At 44.5% G+C, this 19,856-nt stretch overlaps 1 protein-coding gene across 1 annotated transcript in view; it reads right to left on the bottom strand.

Annotated features, from left to right (window-relative positions):
* Positions 1-7,010: 7,010 nt before the first annotated feature.
* dst (dystonin) overlaps positions 7,011-19,856 on the bottom strand; it is a 95,634-nt gene continuing 82,788 nt past the window's right edge. Inside the window, exons 78-92 of the mRNA XM_062519954.1 lie at positions 19,374-19,502; positions 18,161-18,304; positions 17,498-17,686; positions 17,072-17,213; positions 16,679-16,842; positions 16,098-16,260; positions 15,743-15,897; positions 15,559-15,633; positions 14,571-14,588; positions 11,721-11,838; positions 11,180-11,287; positions 9,744-9,937; positions 9,341-9,445; positions 8,462-8,585; positions 7,011-8,225 (exon numbers count right to left, since the gene is read on the bottom strand). Coding sequence (XP_062375938.1) covers positions 7,963-8,225; positions 8,462-8,585; positions 9,341-9,445; positions 9,744-9,937; positions 11,180-11,287; positions 11,721-11,838; positions 14,571-14,588; positions 15,559-15,633; positions 15,743-15,897; positions 16,098-16,260; positions 16,679-16,842; positions 17,072-17,213; positions 17,498-17,686; positions 18,161-18,304; positions 19,374-19,502 — 2,091 coding nt within the window. The 3' untranslated portion in view covers positions 7,011-7,962. The remainder of the gene's footprint in view (positions 8,226-8,461; positions 8,586-9,340; positions 9,446-9,743; positions 9,938-11,179; positions 11,288-11,720; positions 11,839-14,570; positions 14,589-15,558; positions 15,634-15,742; positions 15,898-16,097; positions 16,261-16,678; positions 16,843-17,071; positions 17,214-17,497; positions 17,687-18,160; positions 18,305-19,373; positions 19,503-19,856) is intronic.

The following is a 19,856-nucleotide window of genomic DNA, read 5'->3' as shown; positions in this document are numbered from 1 at the left end:
TGAGCATGCATGTGTGTGAGTGTGTGTGTGTGTGTAAGAGAGAGAGAAGAGAGAAGAGAGAAAGAGAAGACAGAAAGAGAGAGAGAGAGTGTGTGTAAGAATGTGAGTGTGTATAATGGTAGTAATAGTGAAGAATGCCCTACTCAGGCATGGTGAGGATGTTACCTTTGGACCTGGTTTCCCCTGAACACCTGGTTGTCCATGAACACACTTGCATGTGGCCCTGCCTGCGGTCAGGCCAATCTCTGCATACCCACCACACTAGGAGAAGAGTTGAAGGTACAGAGGTCAGTCTATGTAACATAACACACGCATGCTATACCACATCATAATATTCACTTTAATTCACATTTGATACTATTTCCATTATTTCCATTATTCCACTGTTCTGTGTGATTTCTGGCAGATAACAGACAGAGAGCTGGACAAACAGATCCAACTGGATTAGTACAGTCATCCTGGCGGTCATTCAGACCACACTGGCTACATGTTCTTCTGGCGCTCAACGGTCACTATGGCAGACTGAGCCCAGCAGGGGCTGTCCACTGCTCACCACACTGGAGAGCTCGCAGCAGCCCTCGGAGTAGGCCTCGTCCGCGTCACACGACACCTGCATCTTCTGAACGTCCACCTGTGGTCAGATAGAACACTGTGAGCTGGACCACAGTCGTGCTACCTCGTAGGGTTTAAACACCTTCATACGAATGTATCATAGACAATGGCAGAGGTGGAAAAGTCCAGCTTCAGAAACTAAAAATCCAACCATGCATTGGTTCTTCCTGAGCCGTAACACAGATGATCTCACTAATTAAGTGCTCTACCTAGCTGGTTTAAATGAATGGTTGGCAAAGATATGTGGTAGGACAGTCTAGGACTTTCACTCTCTGAAGCTGGACTTTTCCACCTCTGGACAATGCTTCTTATCCATATGCCCAATGTGCTGTCTCACTTTCCCATACTTACTTGGACTTTGCGGTCCCTGGTGCGGTCCCTGGCGGCCCTCTTCACGATGGACGTGTACCCCTGACGGATGACGGGCCTCTCCTCGGCGATGGCCTCCGCGCTCACCTCCTCGCAGTCCACCAGCAGCTTGACCTCGCCGCCCTTCACGCTCATGGCCAGCTTGTGCCACTCGCCGTCGAACAGCTTGGCCACGCCGTCGAAGGTGCGTAGCATCTGCCCGCCGCCGCGCGGCCCCGCGTAGAAGAAGTCCAGCGTGCGCGAGTCGCCGTGGAAACGCAGGCCCACCTGCTCGCGGCCCTGCGGGTCGCTCACCTGCCACAGGTTCCAGGAGGAGCGGGCGGCGTCTTTGGTCATCTTGAACGTGGCGATGACGGAGTAGTCGGCGGGCAGGCCGTCGGGGTAGACGTCACTGCAGCCCCGCGGGATTATGGGAGGTGACGAGGTGTCGCATGTCGAGAACATAAAAAGACAGAATGGAGTCAAGCCCCCCTCATTAACTATCACAACCGTATGTCGAGCAGATCTCAGCACAGCCTCGAGTTGCGTAACAAATCTTCAATGACTCCGCGCACTAAGTGAAACCAAACTGCTTGACTGTTTACTGTTATGTTTTTTTTTTTGTTTTCAGCAGATCCTATTTGTGGATCAGAGGTCCTGTGTAGTTCCTTGCCCGTTTTTATGTGGAAATAAAAGCCCTTCCAGTTCAAACAAAAAGAGGCGCTCGCAAGAACAATATGCAACGTTGCTCAATCTAGCCCCTTCATTGTTTCCCATGTGTTGTTGCCCATCACAATTCTCCCCACAATTTGTCGTTGATTTATGACGGTGTGGTTCCCCCTGCTCCGTACACAAACACTGCCTCGTTGTCAGGCAGGGGGAGTTCAGTGAGGACAGCCTGGTTGGCCGAGGTACAAAAAGGAAAGACCCAACACATGGATTAACCACTCACAAGCCTCCCGAACAGAGACACACACGGCTACGTGCTCAGGCCACCCTCCAGCAGGAATCCATGCCGAAATTATACACACCCGTATGCCAGCCACTCTCTATGAAAAACATTAAGATGCTAAAGTATTCATGCTAACTTTAGCTTATCACTGTCTTGGTGGTAATAAAGCATTTTTGTTGGTAAAACATCTCGACAGTATGGTTTGATTTCCGTGGTGTGGTTCAGCTTTGTTTTATATGAAGGTACACAGAGCTTCTATTAAGCAGACCCATTCCCAACCTTCATATTAAATCTCTAAACAGCCAAAGGAAAAGAATATGCCCTGTCCAGAAAATGAGATGAAAGCTGTTGTTTAGAGGTGGGCATGATTGTTCTCAGATGAACAGCAGAGGTGGTGGAAAGCCTGAATCCTCTTAACAACACATTAATACGATGAGGGTTTGAGTGGTGAGTTAATTACTCTTCAAATAAGCACATTCGACTCTGAAGAGTCTGTCATCTTTAGTGTGGTCTGTGTAGTCAGTCAGTAGTTCCCTCACGTACTGATCTGTGTGCAGTTCTGTCAGTGACATAAGTCTGCATCTGTCTGTACAGCAGTCTGTGGAAGAACAACGTGCTTGAAGCATTACGCATGCTTAACAGGAGCTATTTTTTGGTGCGCGAGTTTTTTTTAATATATATATATATATATATATATAAATATTTTCTCTATCAGTGTCATCAAGCTGCTAGGGGATGTGGATGCACTTAAGCATGAGGCTGCCAAGCTATCTCTCAGCTCTGTTTCCTCTGGGAGTACAGTCTGGAAATGCTCGACAGGAATGAGTGTATTCCACGGAATTCTTGCACAGCTGACTTGGGTGATGATGACAAAAAGGAAATATTTTGTTTTGTGAAAGCACTCCAGCGCTGATTAGATTACAAGAAGATCATGGAAAACTGAACAGAGGATTATATCGGCCCTAATTGAGGGAGTTGGTATTATATAGCCCATGTCCCTGCTGAGCTGTGCCTCTAGTTAACCTGATGCTGCCTTGAGCAGCTCTTAATGTGGGATACAGGTTGATCCCATAACATTCCATATAGGAAAGACTTTAGTCTCGTTAGCTTCACCCTTACCCAATTAGATTCTAATGGAATGTCTCCAGACCACATTGAAGTGGAGTGAGTGTAAACAGGCTGCGCTAGGCTAAATGCGTTCCGCGCTGGGTTTTGGAGCGACAGGGCCGTGCCATACCTCATGGTCTTCCTGAGGTGGAGGGAGGGGTTGATCCTGTAGGCCACTGCATCTGGTTCGGATCCGTCCACCACCCTCACCCCCGTCGACTCAGACAAGCGGAACTCCTCCACAAGGTCAAAGCCTAAAAATAAACGGTCCAGGTGTTAGTGATCTGGGTGATGATGGCGTTGGCCTGTCTTGCTATCAAACAGTGCTCACACCTAATAGGGGGTGTTAGTCTACAAGGATTATGATAGAGATGTTGTAAACATAGAGATTTTTTTTAAGACTGGGCATCATAAAAGATCCTTAAAGTACAAGTCCAGGTCAAGGTCATTTATTTATATAACACATGTTAAACAATAAATGTTGAGCCAAGTGCTTTGACTATACTGAAGTAAAACAGAGGGGTAGGCCTACTAAATTAAGTGTTGACACCTTAGACAACAATTCTTACTTAATGTAGATCTACAGTACATTAGCTTTTCTGAAGTATTGCAAAAGTATAGCACCTATCATCACACCTTAGATTTTCAGAATGTAATGTGATTCCACATGACAGTTTGGTTAGGAACATATGTAGCCTACACTCTTTCATCTGTACAATAGAACACACTTTGGTATCTCAATGTAAAAATATGGATGGATAGGTGATCGATGAAATCATATCCAATTTATGACGTGTCAGTATACATCCCACAGTGAACATGGCTTTCCATAAGATGTTCCAGTAGTTAGTTCCATACTGCCACCTAGCGGCTATACATATAACTGCATGTTAAACCCATCCATGATCTCCCTATGGCTCCTCAAATGACCTCGGAGTGCCTGCTAGTTCGTCACAATCCTACCTGCTCGAGAAATTCAGATGTGTGTGCTTTGTTTTGAGATGCTAATAGCAGGGATCTTTGGTAATAGGCTACACAGGGATTGTGATCCACTCACTTGGCAAATCCTGGCACGTGATGTATCCAATGAGGACGAGAAGGACCTGAGCCACCAGCATTTTGTCAAAAGCTGGCATTTTCAAAATGTTGACAGTCAGGAATTAAATGTGCCTAGAAGAAACACCATGATTAGGGGTTGAGAAAACAACTTCCAGAAATGTTAGTTTTTTCAGAAATAACTCGTTTAGAAAGGTTTTGGCAATGTAGGCCTATTGCTGTATGGTTATTGAGCACTGCAGTGAAACCATTATGCATTTAGTCTGGAAATTGTGACCAGAGTAAAGGCCTTAAAAAAAGTAACTTTCCTTCTAAAAGGTCATCCATCGCATTGATTATGGCCACGGACCCAATAAACACTAATAACGTTTCCATGGAAAAAATAAAACACCAGCGAGCTTCTGTCAAATGGCAAAGTTATCCAGCAAAAGAGCAAATGTTTGTGACAAATAGGTAAACATAAACTAAATAGAGCTAAATCGATTCCGTGAAGTTTAAAGAATGTGTTCACATGGGACAAATCATTACCACACGACTGAATGACAAAAAAAACACCCAGAATGAAATTGCATAACCATAGCTTTCATAAGAAAATAAATGTTAATAGGCTATAATGTAGGCCTATATTGGATTTACTCATTCACTCACTTACTTACTTGAATTCCACCTATTATATTATTGTCAAATGAACTTTAGCCTACTAAATATAGGCCTACTACACCAAAATGATTTGATCATGTAACATATATCCTGTTCTCATATAGGCTACATGACTGGATGCACCCTGAAACAGTGCAATATAGGAATAGAACAAGTCGAGCAATGCGTTTGTGTTTCAGCTTTCAAAATAATGCATCACGGATCACAGTTGAAAATCAATCTGAAAATGAAACGGTAAGGGAACTGTAAATTAGCCTATTTAACCTTTTGCCTAAGATAATGTGAGTCGGTTTAACATGCAATCAAAGGGGGCACCCGCAAAATTTCCCATGCCTGGCATCTATCCACATTCTGATATTCATATCCATATTTGATACAAGCATGTGCAAAATGTTGCTTATAAATATTGCAAAGCACCAAATTATCACTTACATATTCTTGAGAAGGAGGAATCCAGTGCTGACTGCAGACAGTCCCTTAACAGTTCCCGCAGTGAGGATAGGATATTGCCAATTTTTAAAGTGCCATCCTTAGGCCGAGCATTCAACACCAAGCCTACTGTGTGAAGTGAAGGTAAGTCCCATGGGAACCTAACCCTTGCGCTCCACTCCACCTTCGGGCCCAAGGGATCTGCCCGCTCTCGAGGGTCTTCTTCACCAAAGAAATATGAGAGCTACCAACTTCAAACTGAATATACAAAACCCACGAAATGGAGTGACGTTTAACTGCACCTGCTACTCAAGTGGACCAAGTCTCGTCAGGTTTGGGCGGCAACGTTCCCGTTATTGGGAATTACATCGTTGTTTTTTTGTTTCATTATTTTGTTGTTGTTATTCTTGATGCCACTGTGTTCATGTGCAAATATTGTGCATATAGTCATAAACAATTATTTCAAATATTAGGCTACAGAGGTAGATTATTTCATCCATGCACCAATTCAATGAGAAGCTGTGCTCAGAAAGACTTCATACCAAGGAGGAAATAGTTACATTTTCATAGTCAATGTGAAAGTTGAAGGTTAAACTTTTAAGGCCAAATAGTTTCATATGGAATAGATATGTAGGCCAAGGCCAATTAATTACGTTTCTGTTAATCGTGAGCTAACACGATGCTTTCAGGTTGCTTTTAGCCGCTATGTCTGTATTTCTCCAAGACAGTCGCTTTCTGTTCAGGTATTCTGGGAGATAGATGCAGTATGTCACGGATAAGCTTGAGCTGGGTTATGTAAACATTCCTCCACCCAGAGAGCGTCTCTTCAGGGGTAATTGCCACATAAATGCATACAGCTCCTCTGCGTTGTTCTGGAGTAGTCGTTTGTTTATGCTTCTGAATCTAGATCATAAGACAATTATATCATTATTTTTTAAATACTTAAGACCATTTAGCAGCTGACCATACGGATTTCCTCTAAACATAATAGGCTAGTTTGTATGATGAAAAGCTGATTGTCTCAGTGATTTCACTCAAACGCTTAAACATGTTTAGCTTTTAAATATTGTGTATTAGCAATGAATGAAATGAAATCAAATGTCATGTTAACAAATTGTTATGAAACAGTCCTTATAGAGTTAGGGTACTATCTATTAGTGGTGCTGCGCGCTTCTTAGCGCTGCGCTTGCGCAGTAAAGTACAGTGAATGAAATGACAGTTAGCAGGTAAGAAGGCATTCTTTTTTCCCCTATCCGATTTAATGCAAAGAAAAATGCTGGTAACAATTCTTTGTAAACAAAAGAGTTTTTCGGTATTGTTTGGAGAGGATGTTAATGATCTTTGATTTGGTTCCATATGTGACCATCTCTATCTCTTGGGGATTAAAGTCTCTGACCTCTCTCATCTCTGCTGATTACTTTCCCCCTCATTCCCTGACATGCTGACATTAATCCATAGGGCAGTAAATCCCATCTGTCCCACCATGCCTGCAGTGCTGTGTGCACCTCTCATCACAACCCACAAACCCTCCCCTTTAATGCAAAACGGTCACATACACGATTCCATACACATCCCTTTAAAGAAATACAGCTATCAGATCTGACTTATTTATCGGGATGTGTCTCAAACCTCATACTTCCACCAGCACACTGCATTGAGCACTTACTTGCAATGTGGGGTGCCCACTTTTTGATAGTGAGGAAGGATTATCCCAATATCTGCACTATACTTAAACTCAGTATTTGAACTGTGGAAGTAGGCGGTTTAGTGGTCTCAGAGAAATGCTCGGTGTGGATCTGTACTGTGTGAATGAATGGAAAAGTACAATGGGCAGGTCACCCTCATATATACCACTGTGGCTTTCTCCAAGCAGATTTATTTATTACAAAAACAAGGTTTAAGGGTAATCCTTTCCACTCAGGCAAAATGAACCATACAGTACACCAACATGAATGCACTTATGAATGTCTACTTTTCAGAGTCTCGAGAGACCCCTGTCCAGAGGTTCATGGTGCGCACGCACGCACACACACACACACACGCACACACACACACACACACACGCACACACACACACACACACACGCATACACACTGCGGTAAGTTAATCAAAAGAAAATGTTAACTGCAGGTGCACAGAGTGAGTATGACAAGAGAGTAAAGGCCATAAGTTCAGGGTTACTGCTGTGTTTAGTAGCTTGCACAGTTTGCATTATTATTTTTTTTGTACGTTTTCAGAATGTATTTGCTGTGGTTATGATTTTTTTTGTACATTATATTACGTTTTGCCCTTTATATGTGTATCGGCAGCACTTCATTGCACTTTTAAATAGATGAATAAATAATAGTGTTGCCTTAGCAGAGTACAGTGACGCACTGCCTGTCCCGCGCATGTCAGCTTGAAAAAAAAAATACAGTACATTCAGCATCTCTTTCAGAGCACAACTCGTGTAAAATTGTTAGTTTAACTCACAATGTACAGTTTTTTGTTCATTTTTTGCCCCACCTTTACAGGAAAAGCGTCAATAAAATAATAACAATCAACATAATAATAATAACACAATAATCTGACAGGACATTATTCACATGAAATAAAATACAGTCAAATACACACAAGGCCATTGGCATTCCATTCACGCTCGACATGAAACCACATTCTTTTCTCCCATTGGAATATTTTACATCTTGCTACACTTTTTTTTTAAGTTACTAACTAGTACAGAGTCCTTTTTTAAGTGTCAGTCTACGTGTCTCCAGTCTGTGTGTTGATGCTGAGTGAGTGTGTGGGGAGGTCCTGACTATCTTTTGGAGGTCTTGGCCAGTTTGCTCGTGGTGGGGGTGGACCTCCGTGGTGTGGGGATTTTGGAGGGCTTGCCCCCGTGCGCTCTGGGGGCCGAGCGTGGTGTGGCCTGCCGGCTGCCGGAGTCGGGCACGGACTCGGACGCGTCCGAGCACACTGACTGGATGTCGGAGATGTCGAAGTCCGATGCGTCGCTCCCCCGGCGACTGCTGCCGCGGCTACCGGCTTTACTTCCGGGTCGGCTGAAGCCCTTTTTGGAATCTGAAGACACCACATGAGTTACAAATGTTATAAAAATATATTTACTTACTACAAAGGAGTTATAGACAACGCTACAAAGAAAATTACACGTCACAGAGAAATTATTAGAGATTATATTTCCAAGTAAATCACATAGTACACAGTAAGCACTATTCTCACATTCTCAAGTCATGTGAGTCATGTGAATAAGAGCAGTGTCAGTGGATTGTGTTTTAAGGGTCACTGAGTACACTCACCAAATCCCTGACCCCTTGCTTTCAGTACTGCAGCAGATATCAGGGTGCCTTCCTCTGCGGACTGGAAGCCCTTTCCTGAAAGGTACCCTGGGAGTCGGAGTTTACTGCCCTGGATGGGAGTACCCTGTAGACGTGATAAGTACATGTATGAACAAAGAGCATTTCTGAGAGCACACACAAACTCAAAACATACAAGTGAGTATGTGTTGAGAACCTTCATATATGCTTTATTACAAAGACTTCCACCGGGTGCAAAGATTCAGGAAGAATGCCAAAAGGAGCTGGTAATATATGACTATATAATATAGCTTGATGTTTATTATAGCATGTTAATTGTGAGTGGAAAAGTTATTTTTATATCATATAGTGACGTGCAATCATTGATAACCATGATTAGTTAAAAACCCAGAGTCCTGAGAGCAGACGTGATTGAACAAGATAAAATATTTGTTAGTGAAAGGACATATTAGGAAAGGAAGGAGAGCTGGCTGTAATCACTGGCTAGTTGTTTAAAAGTCGACTGGAACATTGAAAGAGAGCAGTATGGCTTAGAGTTGTTCGTTTTCCACAAAGATACTGTCTCACACACACACACACACACACACACACACACAAACATAAACAAACCGTGTGGTTAGTGTGTGGTATTCTGAGGCTCAATACCCAACTGAAATCAGTCTAGGACTGCACAGTCTAGGACTGCATTGTGTGCGCAGCAATCTTCTGTATGTACAGTATGAAGTATACACAGTAACATCAACAGTGACGACCGCTGACAGGGCATGCAAGAGTGAAGCTGATTTCAGTTGGAGAGCGTTCAGCTGGTTAGTTTGGCGTTGCTAAATCAGGCTTTTCTCCACGCTTGCTTATGCACTATACCTCTGAGGACGACCCCTGGCTTTCAAAGGAGTCGGATGATTTAAGAGGGGAGGGTTTGCTGTTTGTCAGCCAGGGTTTATCATAATTGCGGGTTATGTGTTGGGTCTGTGAGGAACAATGGAAAATCAAAAGAAGACACAGGCATGGACAGATCAAAGATACTAGGGGAGAGGAGGGGGGCTGGGGGACACAGAAACACAAATCATAAACTGAAGTAACGCTACTTGAGGAACAACAAGAACAGGTAAAAGAAATGACAAAATGACAAAAAAACACACACAACTACAGAAATGGCACAAATAAAAAAGAATGTTTCATGTCATGATGTACTTGTTTGGAATGTGCAGAGAAGACCGTACCAGAGAGAGTAGCCTGCGTAACAAACACGCCAGCGGTCACTCACCTTAGGGGTACTGCTCTGCGGTGGTTGGTTGTGCTGTGCAGGACAGCTGTGGCTGGAGTTTGACCTGTTAGGGGACGCGGCCCTGGACGACGGCCGCGACCTCCGACCCCTGTAGCGGAAGCTGGCCATCATCTGAGTGGTGCCCTCTGGGAGGATGAACTTCTCCCGAAGCTCCACATTCGTCCTGCCTTTCGCTACGGGACGAGATGCAGAACAATGAGCCCAGTGCAGGACAAGAACGGAGGGAAATCAAATGAAATATTTTGGGAAATATATAAGGAATTCATTTCCAGTGATTGAGAAATGAAATCAATGCAGGTACCAATGAACCGATGAAATCAAGTCAAACACAGTGATGGGTGTTGTGGTAATGTTTGGTGCTCATGAATAACATGCAGATGGCTCACAGAACTGGTGCACAGTTGGCTTAAAAATGCACACGACAAACCAGCAAATAAATATAATTCATTCACAGAATGAATCACAAGATTGGCAAAAATCACTTTTACTACATCATGGTGGAAACTACGAACACTGATGCCACTGCAAGCTAAATGCAATTAAACATTGTAATGCAATTTGACTGCTTGGGAACATTAATTTTGACAGAGGTTTGGCATTATGATGCAATATAAAAACATGATTGACACTGGGGAAATGGATTGTTAATTCTGCTCCTATCCACCCACTTCACCACAAGTCTTGTGTCTGTGCCTGTCCCAAGTGTATCTGTTTAAAGCTAGTGTCGTTATCAAGCTGTCCAAGATGTGTTGAGCTCAGCTTCACCAAGGGGGGTGCAGAAGAGGTAGGTGAGGATAAAGGAAAACTTCAGCAATTTTTCACATAGATCTCTGTTTCTCTAGAAGCTAGAGCGGTGCTGCCTATAGCTGTTGGCGGCAGCAACTTGAGCTTGGGAACATATCTTAGATTATCGTTTTTTTTCCCTACCAACAAAACCTGGAGAAACAGACATCTATGTGAGTCCTCCTTTAAGCCCATACAGATGAAAGATACTGAGGGTGTCTCGAGTGTAGTTATGTAGTTCTGCTTTCTACCCACCCTAACTAATGATATCTGCATATCTGAAGAGATTGTCAAGCAACACTTCACTGCACCGTAAGAGTAACAAAGAGGCACTCTAGCTCCATGGTGTAAGAACCAGAGAGACCACGGCCTGCAGCACATAGAGAGGTAAGCTGGCTGGAGAAAAGCGAAGAGAAAACAGCATGCCAACGAAAAGAAAAACAGATCAGACACACTGAGAGTGAGAATGCCAGCGTGACAGGAGGGGGGGTGATATCTTTAGGTTAGGATGGTACCGTTCAGCATGGACACTCCAGTGCATGTCCACCACACACACACGCACACACACGCGCACACACACGCATACACACATGTGCACGCGCAAGCACACGGAGATGCAGACTCACACATACCACTGGGATGGACCAAGGAGAGAAATTGTGAGAGGTGCCAACCTATAGGAGACTGAGTAATTGACGAGTTTGATTCCGAGCGCAACATTTTACTCCCGTGGTGATGAACTAGAAGAAACGACAGAGGGGGGGGGTCAGGTGACAGAGGAAGCAGGAGGAAATGTTTAGCAGGAGACAGCGCAGAAAAAACAAAGAAGAGACACACACACATACAGACACACACACAAATAAGAGCTGTCCAGGGCAGTACAGGGATACGAGCACTCAGAAACGGCCAACAGAGAGCACAGAGAAGAACATTATGCAACACTTCATGACAGGAGAATCAGAGACAGAACCAGACATTCATCTAATGTGAGGTTTCAGTTGCATATCTATTGCATCTGACTACAGGCTGTACGTTCTAATACAGTACATCTAGCAAGAAAAGAAAGTAAGGGAAAGAAAAAAAGTCATGTTTACAGTGAAGCAGTATAAGAAGAACAGACCGACGGCAAAAATTGAGAGAGGGAATAGACACGTTTGTCGACCGAGTTTGTACCTCGACACGGGTCGTTCTTGACCAGGAACTCGTCCAGCGCCATCCAGCCGCCTCCCACCCGGACCATGACAGTGCTGCGGAGGATTCGGACCAGTCGGAGCTGCTGGGAATCTCCAAACTGAGTGGAGGAGGGAGGGGGGGAGAGAGAGACCATGAGGATTCCAGGGGGTAAGACAGAACATCAGAATCAAAACAGCACCCAGCCCAAAGCCAAAAACTGAGACCGGAGAAACCAGAATTCTTAGAAACTGCAAGTATTACTATTAGACTAGAACTATATATACAGTATTAGACTATAACTAATATAGTTATAAATAACTTATTTAAATAAGGTTTTGTGTTTTGACGATTTTAACCAGATTCAGTGAGGAGACTTCAGTGTCTGTTGCCTGTATTATGCTTAAATCTGGATATTGGATGCATATCTTGAGTGTTCTGGTTCTGGTTTCTCTTTCCTGGTACTCAGCTAAGACCACTGACTAAGGCAGAGCAACAACGCATTCAGCGAATGCTTCATTCCCATGAACACAAGCAAAAGTGAATGGTCAATCCAACTGGTTGAACCACGTGATGTGAGCAAGTGTTTTCATTTGAGTTTAAGTGCCCAGCAAAAGTGATTTCACTGAATTGCTCTGATTAAGCTTGTGATCAATCAGTTGTGAGAGGTAATCAAAAACATCTGTTCAAGATTTTTTGGCTTCCTCATTGCAACTTATAATTAGACAGTGTCAAACCACTAGGGTGTGCTACAACATAGCCTGGCCCATCGCAGAGCCAGACTGTAGGCTCCCACTCCACAGAATGGCAGTAATAAAGCTGGTGCTGTACTAATGGTGTGAGACTGTATGGCTTGCCAGTTGGATATGGCCACGTGGCACTACGGTCACGAAACAACACGTAAGGCCTCATGCTCACTGTAATAATAATAATAAAGAACAAAACAGGGGTCAATAAGAAACCAACAGAAAGAAAAAGCAGACGCACACATATAATATGCCGCAAACCAACCAACAACAAGAACCAAGAACACAGTCGCACTCCTCTAGAACTACAGTCAAAGTGCACGCCACCAGATTTACAGAAGGATGTGTAGACACTGATGCAAACCAATGCAGCTAAAGCTCATTTGCACACACTAGGGGCAGGGAGGGGTCATGAGGGGGGGGGGGGGGGGGGGCACGTGGGGTGGGGAATGATTGGTATCCACTCTCGAGCCAACCACACGGTAACACTCAAGATGACCAGAAGGCTGAGAGCCCTCTGAATAGACTATATCTTTTTTTTTTTTTTTTTTTTTTTTTAAGTGTAGTTCCATCCATTCAAACATAGCTCTGAATGATATCCCATATAATGATTCAATGCCACTGGTGAATTTGGTGATCAGGTACAATTAAAAAACAGACATGATTTTTGAAGAATGATCAGGATAAAAAAAGTGACAACAAATGGCTTAAGAATGACCATTTACCAGGATACAGCTTTCCAACACTGCAACGTGTAGTTGGGAGTTTAGATTTTGATAGTCCCTGTTTGTTAAAGTCTCATCGGCGGAATAGGTGTCATGTAAGCATTGAACCAGACCAAACTGTTAAAAGAAGTGTTTCAGTTGATGTGTAATAGCAAGCTGAGCACAGACTCACGCACATGACAAAAGAAGCTTGAGTTAGAAAAGAAATAATAAAGAAAGGAAGTAAAAAATAAAAAAAACTTAAAAAACACTTTTTAAGCATGGATTTCGTAACAAACTCAGTCAGGCATGAGCAAATTGTACATTTTTTCTAGACAAAAAAAATGAGAATCAGAAATCATCTCACAGCCCATGAGATCATGTGACTTAATGACACCTGAAATGTGACTCATACGTTTCAATTCAAGCCAGACACAAAATAAACCAATAAATAAAATGAAAATAAATAAAAAGCTCATCCCACTGCCACAGCCAACCAAAACCAACTGAAAGGAATAAGAAGATAAACACATTCAACAGAAACCTTTAGCCGAGTTTAAGCGAGGGGGGTAACTGAGAAAGGCGATGGGATTGGGGGTGCACAAGCCGTAGTTAAATCATTCCAAGAGAAGTTAGGGAACGTAATAATAAAGGGGGGAACGTAAATCAACACGATGTGCACAGAAGCTGAGCACACACCACTATATATGGAACTGTTATCATTAGGGAGGGGAAACGTAAAGGAACTCAAAAGCAGATATGCCATTCCTGCACTAATGCTGTGTTGCTGTATATCTCCTCCTGATCAACTCCCTTCTACTGCATGTAACTAAAGTGTTCACGACTGTTATCTAACCACATTCCCCAGAATTCAATATAATATACTAGGGTGACATAAAGGGGTTTGGACACAAGGGACATATTATCTTCCTTCTGTTCAAACCCCTTTATGTTGCAGCCACATAGGGGCCCTGTTAGCCTATAGCACATACAGTAAGTGCGGTAAAACTGGGGGAAAATGCCAGAATAATGACTAATGTGGCTGCATTCACAATGAACACTTTCTCCACTACATGAAAGAGAAGACTGTGGCCTGGAGGGGGTGACACAGTCATCCATAACACATTCCCCCACCATCGTCTCTCTGCCCTGCCCTGAGCTCTTTCCCACACCGTTCAGACTGAGGCTGCTCTTTCCAGCACGGCGTGTACAGGGTTAGAACTCTAGTCCCCTGACTGACTCAGCCTGTCCCAGTGTCACTACGGATCTTTCCACCAGCCAATCCGCTTCTGAGCTCGAGATCAGGGTTAACTATTAGCGGATCTGAAAAACGGGATTAAGTTAAAAGGCACAAACAGAAAGACACAGGGAGCAGCGTTGTACCAGAGAGAGTGTGTATATACCTGATTTCCAAGGTAGAACTGATGAAGGAGGGAACAAAGAAATAAAAAAAAGATAAAAATTAGTCATCTGTTACAATACGCACTCAAGGCAGCACTTGACATTTCAATTTATGTACAATAGGCCTGGAGAACAACAAACATGTAAACATGTTTAAACAATTATATGTTCGCAGTGAATTCAATAAAGCTATTTATCATGATCACTAAATCCAATTGCATGGCAACAACATTAAAGAGCTCAATGGCTTGTTTGGAGGTCACCACATGTTGTATTGTTTCTGTTCACGTTCCTCTGGAACTACTGATACCAGTGAGAATGGCCTCTAGGATGAACCCAAAACAGCGTCATAAAAGAATAAATGTACTTTGTATCGCTATAAAGGTCTAATGCCAGAATTGAATGGCAAATAACTCGGTTAAAGTTCATGTATTTCATTTTTTCAGAGGCTATACAAGGTCGTCTTCTGATAAATCCCCCATATCCTATTTCTAAAAGGATGAACAAAAAAAAAAAAAAACAAAGCCCACATTCAGTTGTGCTGAAGTCACTGTTTTGGCAGCCTTTCCGTGTGGGGGCATACAGGTCCTGCTTCGTGAGATGGTTAACAGGGGTCAGTGGAAAAGTGCCAATTTTCCACACTTAGGGTTTTGCCTTCCCGCTTTCACTAAAAAACAACCCCCTTTTCATCACCGTACGAGTCAGCGTGAGACACGGCATGGCGTATTTGTGCTAGCCGCCCCCTGACACCCTGAATGAGGCAGGCGCCACATCCACCCCCACATTAATATGGCACTTCTCTTTGTAAAAAAAAAAAACGTGAAAAAAAAGAGCTGCGAGTTCTCATTTTGCGCTTTGCTGTTTGGCACTGACTTGTCTCTATTCTGGTAAACTCAGGTTGCAGAGGTTGAAAGCATTGTTGCTACGAGATCAAAACATATCTGAAACGCAAACCATGAGGTCATGACAGGTGTTTAGCAAGACACGTACCCGGTACTTGTTTGCTCCGATTTGTTCCACTTGGAATCGTTTAGGGCATTTACATTTCGCCACTTGACGAGTCACCTGCGCAAATTGAAGAGCAGAAACCACAGTGAAAAACAGATTCACTTGAAACGGGTAATGACGAGTCACTCTGTGTTGCCACTTGGCTGTGAGGGAAACCAGAACGTACTTCGTCTTCTATTTTGTCTGCGTCTGTGAGGGGTTTGTAGGCATCTTTGTTTGGATGAAGGGCGGCCACAAACTCATAATAGTCGATGTAGCCATCGCCGTCCCGGTCGAAGATGTCAGCTACGGCGCTCATCTCCAAGCGACTGGTTGGAAATTCTGAAAGATTTGGAAAGCAGTATTAGTCATTCAGTGGCTTTAGGAAAAACCTACTTGTTTGATTAACCTCTGCTGGCAAAAACCCTTAGCAAGGGATTTTCAAACTGAAAGCTGCTGTGTTGGAACCATTTTTACAGAGAGGGTCAGGAAGTTCATCATCATCATCATCATCTGCGTGCAGTGAGGCGTCACAGACTTACTGGAGGAGAGGATGCCTTCGATGAACTCCTGCCGGGTGACTTTGCCGTCCTGGTCTTTGTCGATGCGTCGGAAGAAATCCATCACCCGCGACTTCTTGTGGTTCATCCACCTCATGTAGCGTTTCCGCCACACGTCAAAGTCAAAGTTGGCAAACTCCTTCAGCTGAATGGAAAGCAGGAGAGAGACAGTCAGCTTTACAGAGCACACATCACTAAGGCCTTAGTCATGACTACTCACCCCTTACACACGGTTAGCCACCATAATAAGAACTTTAGAACTTGACAAATGTGTAAACACAGAAAACATTGTGCAGACAACACCAAGTGTACATAGTTAAAGCCTAACCTAATATGCACAGATAATGTATTCTATTATAAAATATCAGGTCCTGTCAAACTATTTCTTCATTTCTGATTGGACAAGAAGGCATTCCATGAGTGCCCAGACAGTTCCAGACATGCCCACATCAATGCCGATATCTGCTATGACAGCCACTGTCACTTGTGCATTAGAGCTTAAATAGTGTACTCTAAGTGGCAGAGGATGAAAAGGTCTGACACTGTGGATGTAGCTCACTGACCTCCTCCAGCCGGTCCAGAGCATCATTGAGTTTCCTCCTCCTGTCCAGAGCCAGGAGCCACACCTGCTGCCACTTGCTGACCAGAAGGTTGACCCGCGGGTTCTTGGTCTCCACCTGCGTCTGGGTCGCCGCAGTGTACATGGTTTGGGTGGGAGAGCGTTTCCCTAGAGAGAGAGAGAGAGAGAGAGAGAGAGAGAGAGAGAGAGAGAGAAACAAACAATAAACATCAAATCCCCATCACATACAACGTAAAATATCTACAGTAGCACTGACACCTCTCTCTGTAGCATACAGTAGCTAATACGGATAGGTCAGTCGATCACTGCTATATGTTGAGGACATGTACTAAATCTACATGCAGATGTATCAGGAGAGTACAGAGAGTAAACTTACTTCCTGGGGTGCGTCCTTTCTCCAGGACAGGTATATGGGACTGTATAGCTGCAGCAGCAGTCTCTGCTGTTGGCTTTCTCTTGTGGGTTTTGGTGACTTTATCCACATCAGGTTGCTTCCTGGTCATTTCCTCCATGAAGGCCTAAACATGCAGCAACATTGGAGTTTTTACCTCATGTATTCTCTTGACAACAACCTTCCAGATAGCAAGTGTTACTGCCAGAACTCAGATCAGTGTCAAAACTCAGGGTTGATCCTAGATCTGTCTCAGAATTAGTCGCAGTCTAAGTGTGAAGAACCACACTCCAGCCACTTCTACAGGTTCCACAACTGACACAATCAACACCAACTGACGCCGTTTTCATTGCGAACCCCCCAGCTGAAAGGTTCTTTGAGCTCCAGCAGCGGAGAACCATCCCACTGTACCTGATGTTCGGCGATGAGCGTTTTGACCTCGTCGATCTCCTGGGGCATGGGCTCCTTGTCCTTGGTGTTGAGCGTGGTCTCGGCCCACTGGAGCCAACCCAGCAGGTTCTCCACCAGCTCCTGGGTGCTCTGCAGCTCGGTGAGGGCGGCCGCCAGCCTCTGCTGGTGCTGCCGTGCCCAGGCCTGCACCTGGAACACGACGGCAGAGCAAACACAACAGGTCAACATCTGGAGGACAACACAGGACAACACTGCTGTCGCAACCGAAAACTGAATAGAAGGGACATAATAACGCAACCAACCAACCAATCAACCATCACAGTGATTTTGCATTCACAGAATGCAGCTCAGTTTGGCTGAACTGGCCGAACATGTACAGACTTGGAAAATGAACAAATTTACTATGTGGATCTCAACACAGTCTATTGAAGCCGATCAGTCAGGTGCAACAATACTGCTTTCATCCAGGTGAAAAGCCATGACAAAATAAATATTTCTGTCTCCCATCATATTTTTTTGAGACAAAAGTGGGCAGGAGTTCCAGCAACTTATGGCTAAGTGCAATTCTGCGAACCGATCTGACCGCTGCAGGTGCGGGCCGCACTGGAAACCATATGCCCAGCAGACAGCGTCACGAGCACGAGCACCCGAGCGTGCACTGACCTCCTCGAACCGGGCTTTAATGATGGTGTTCCAGTGTTTGATGGTGGTGATGGAGTCTGGATGGCAGATGGACAGGATGGCTTCCCCCATGCTCGTGGCTTTGGTCAGGGCGACACGCTTCTCCTCTTGCTTCTTCATGAACTCCTGCAGGGGGAAAGGAAAAGAAACCAAAGAGAGGGGAATGGTCTCCATTAGTCCTCTGGCAATACATACAGTAGAGGGAGGGGGGGAGGGAGGGGGCGGGGGGGTTACCCTCATCAGCCAGCGAGCTTTACTTCTGTCCGGCCCAATTACCCGCGCGCAGAGCAAAAACATACAATGTGCGATGACTAGTATGTGCAAAGCCGTGGCCGACTGGTTTTGATTCAAAATATGAGATCGTGCTTTGTGGAATGTAACATCTCGGAGTCCTGCTTTTTGGCAGGCAATAGTTAATATGCCTGGAGTCAGAGAGCCATGTATGGCATTTCAACTCGACTGGCAGGCAGGAGAGAAAGAGAGAGAGAGAGAAAGACAGAGAGAGAGAGTGAGTGAGAGAAAGAGAGAAAGAGATGGAGGCTGTCAGAATGTCTGCAGTTCATTCTGCATGGATCTAATCTCAAAAGAATGACACTCAGGGGAAACCGCACACAGATATTCTCTGTAAGTGCTATTTATGTAAAGGAATATAACGGCATGGTACAAAAGATACCCACTTTTATCATACTCGTGTCTTGGACAATGTTGCAATAACAGTACAATATACTTTACATTACAAGATAAATGAAACATAATCTTAACAGCATATAAGTTATCCTGACAGGAGCAGCAAAGTCCTATGGCCAAGCATGAGGTTAAACATACTATCTTGATTGCTTGTGATAGACTACATCTCCCCAAAGGGAGCAGATCGTCTCTGATAGTTCTTTTCGAATAGAAAAACGATGGAAGCCGACACCAGCACGTAAGTGCCTGTCATCAGAAAGATAGCGAGGGGGATCAGCTTGGCTTCACAACCACTGACGCTGACCGCTAAGTTCACCGAGGTTACACCCTCACTCTGTTAGCCTCACTTGAGGGCCTCTGGACTCCCCGGTGGAGAGCGCTTTTTCTGGAATCTTCTCCTGGCTCCTGCAACTACAGTATGTCCCCACCACCTCCCCGAGTCTCCAATCTATCCCCCCCCCCCCCCCCCCTCCTCTAGCCGTGGAGAGTCATGGACCGCTGCCCTTGCCTTGTGCTGCTCGATGAGAGCTTGCAGAGCCTCCTCGTCGTCGGGCAGGCTGCCATGGAAACGCAGACTCTGCTCAGCCTCGGCCAGCCACTCCAGCAGGATGTGGACACTGGAGTGGAACTCCTCGGCCTGCGGGGGGAGGCGCGCACGCACACACACACACACACACACACACACACACACACACGCACACACACACACACACACACACACACACACACACATACGCACACACGCACACACACACATTTTTGAGATGAAAAAGGATTGACTTCTACAGAAGAAATTAACTACCTTGGCTAAACAATAAAGGTTGAATAAATAGACAGAAATTGTGAATAGATCAACAGTGAACCAGACAACAGTGAACCAGTAGAGTACTACTGAACACACACACACACACACACACACACACACACACACACACACACACACACACACACACACACACACACACACACACACACACACACACACACACAC

This window comes from Sardina pilchardus, chromosome 18, assembly GCF_963854185.1.
Source record: "Sardina pilchardus chromosome 18, fSarPil1.1, whole genome shotgun sequence".
NCBI lineage: Eukaryota > Metazoa > Chordata > Actinopteri > Clupeiformes > Clupeidae > Sardina > Sardina pilchardus.
This window is presented reverse-complemented; position numbering and strand designations above follow the sequence as displayed.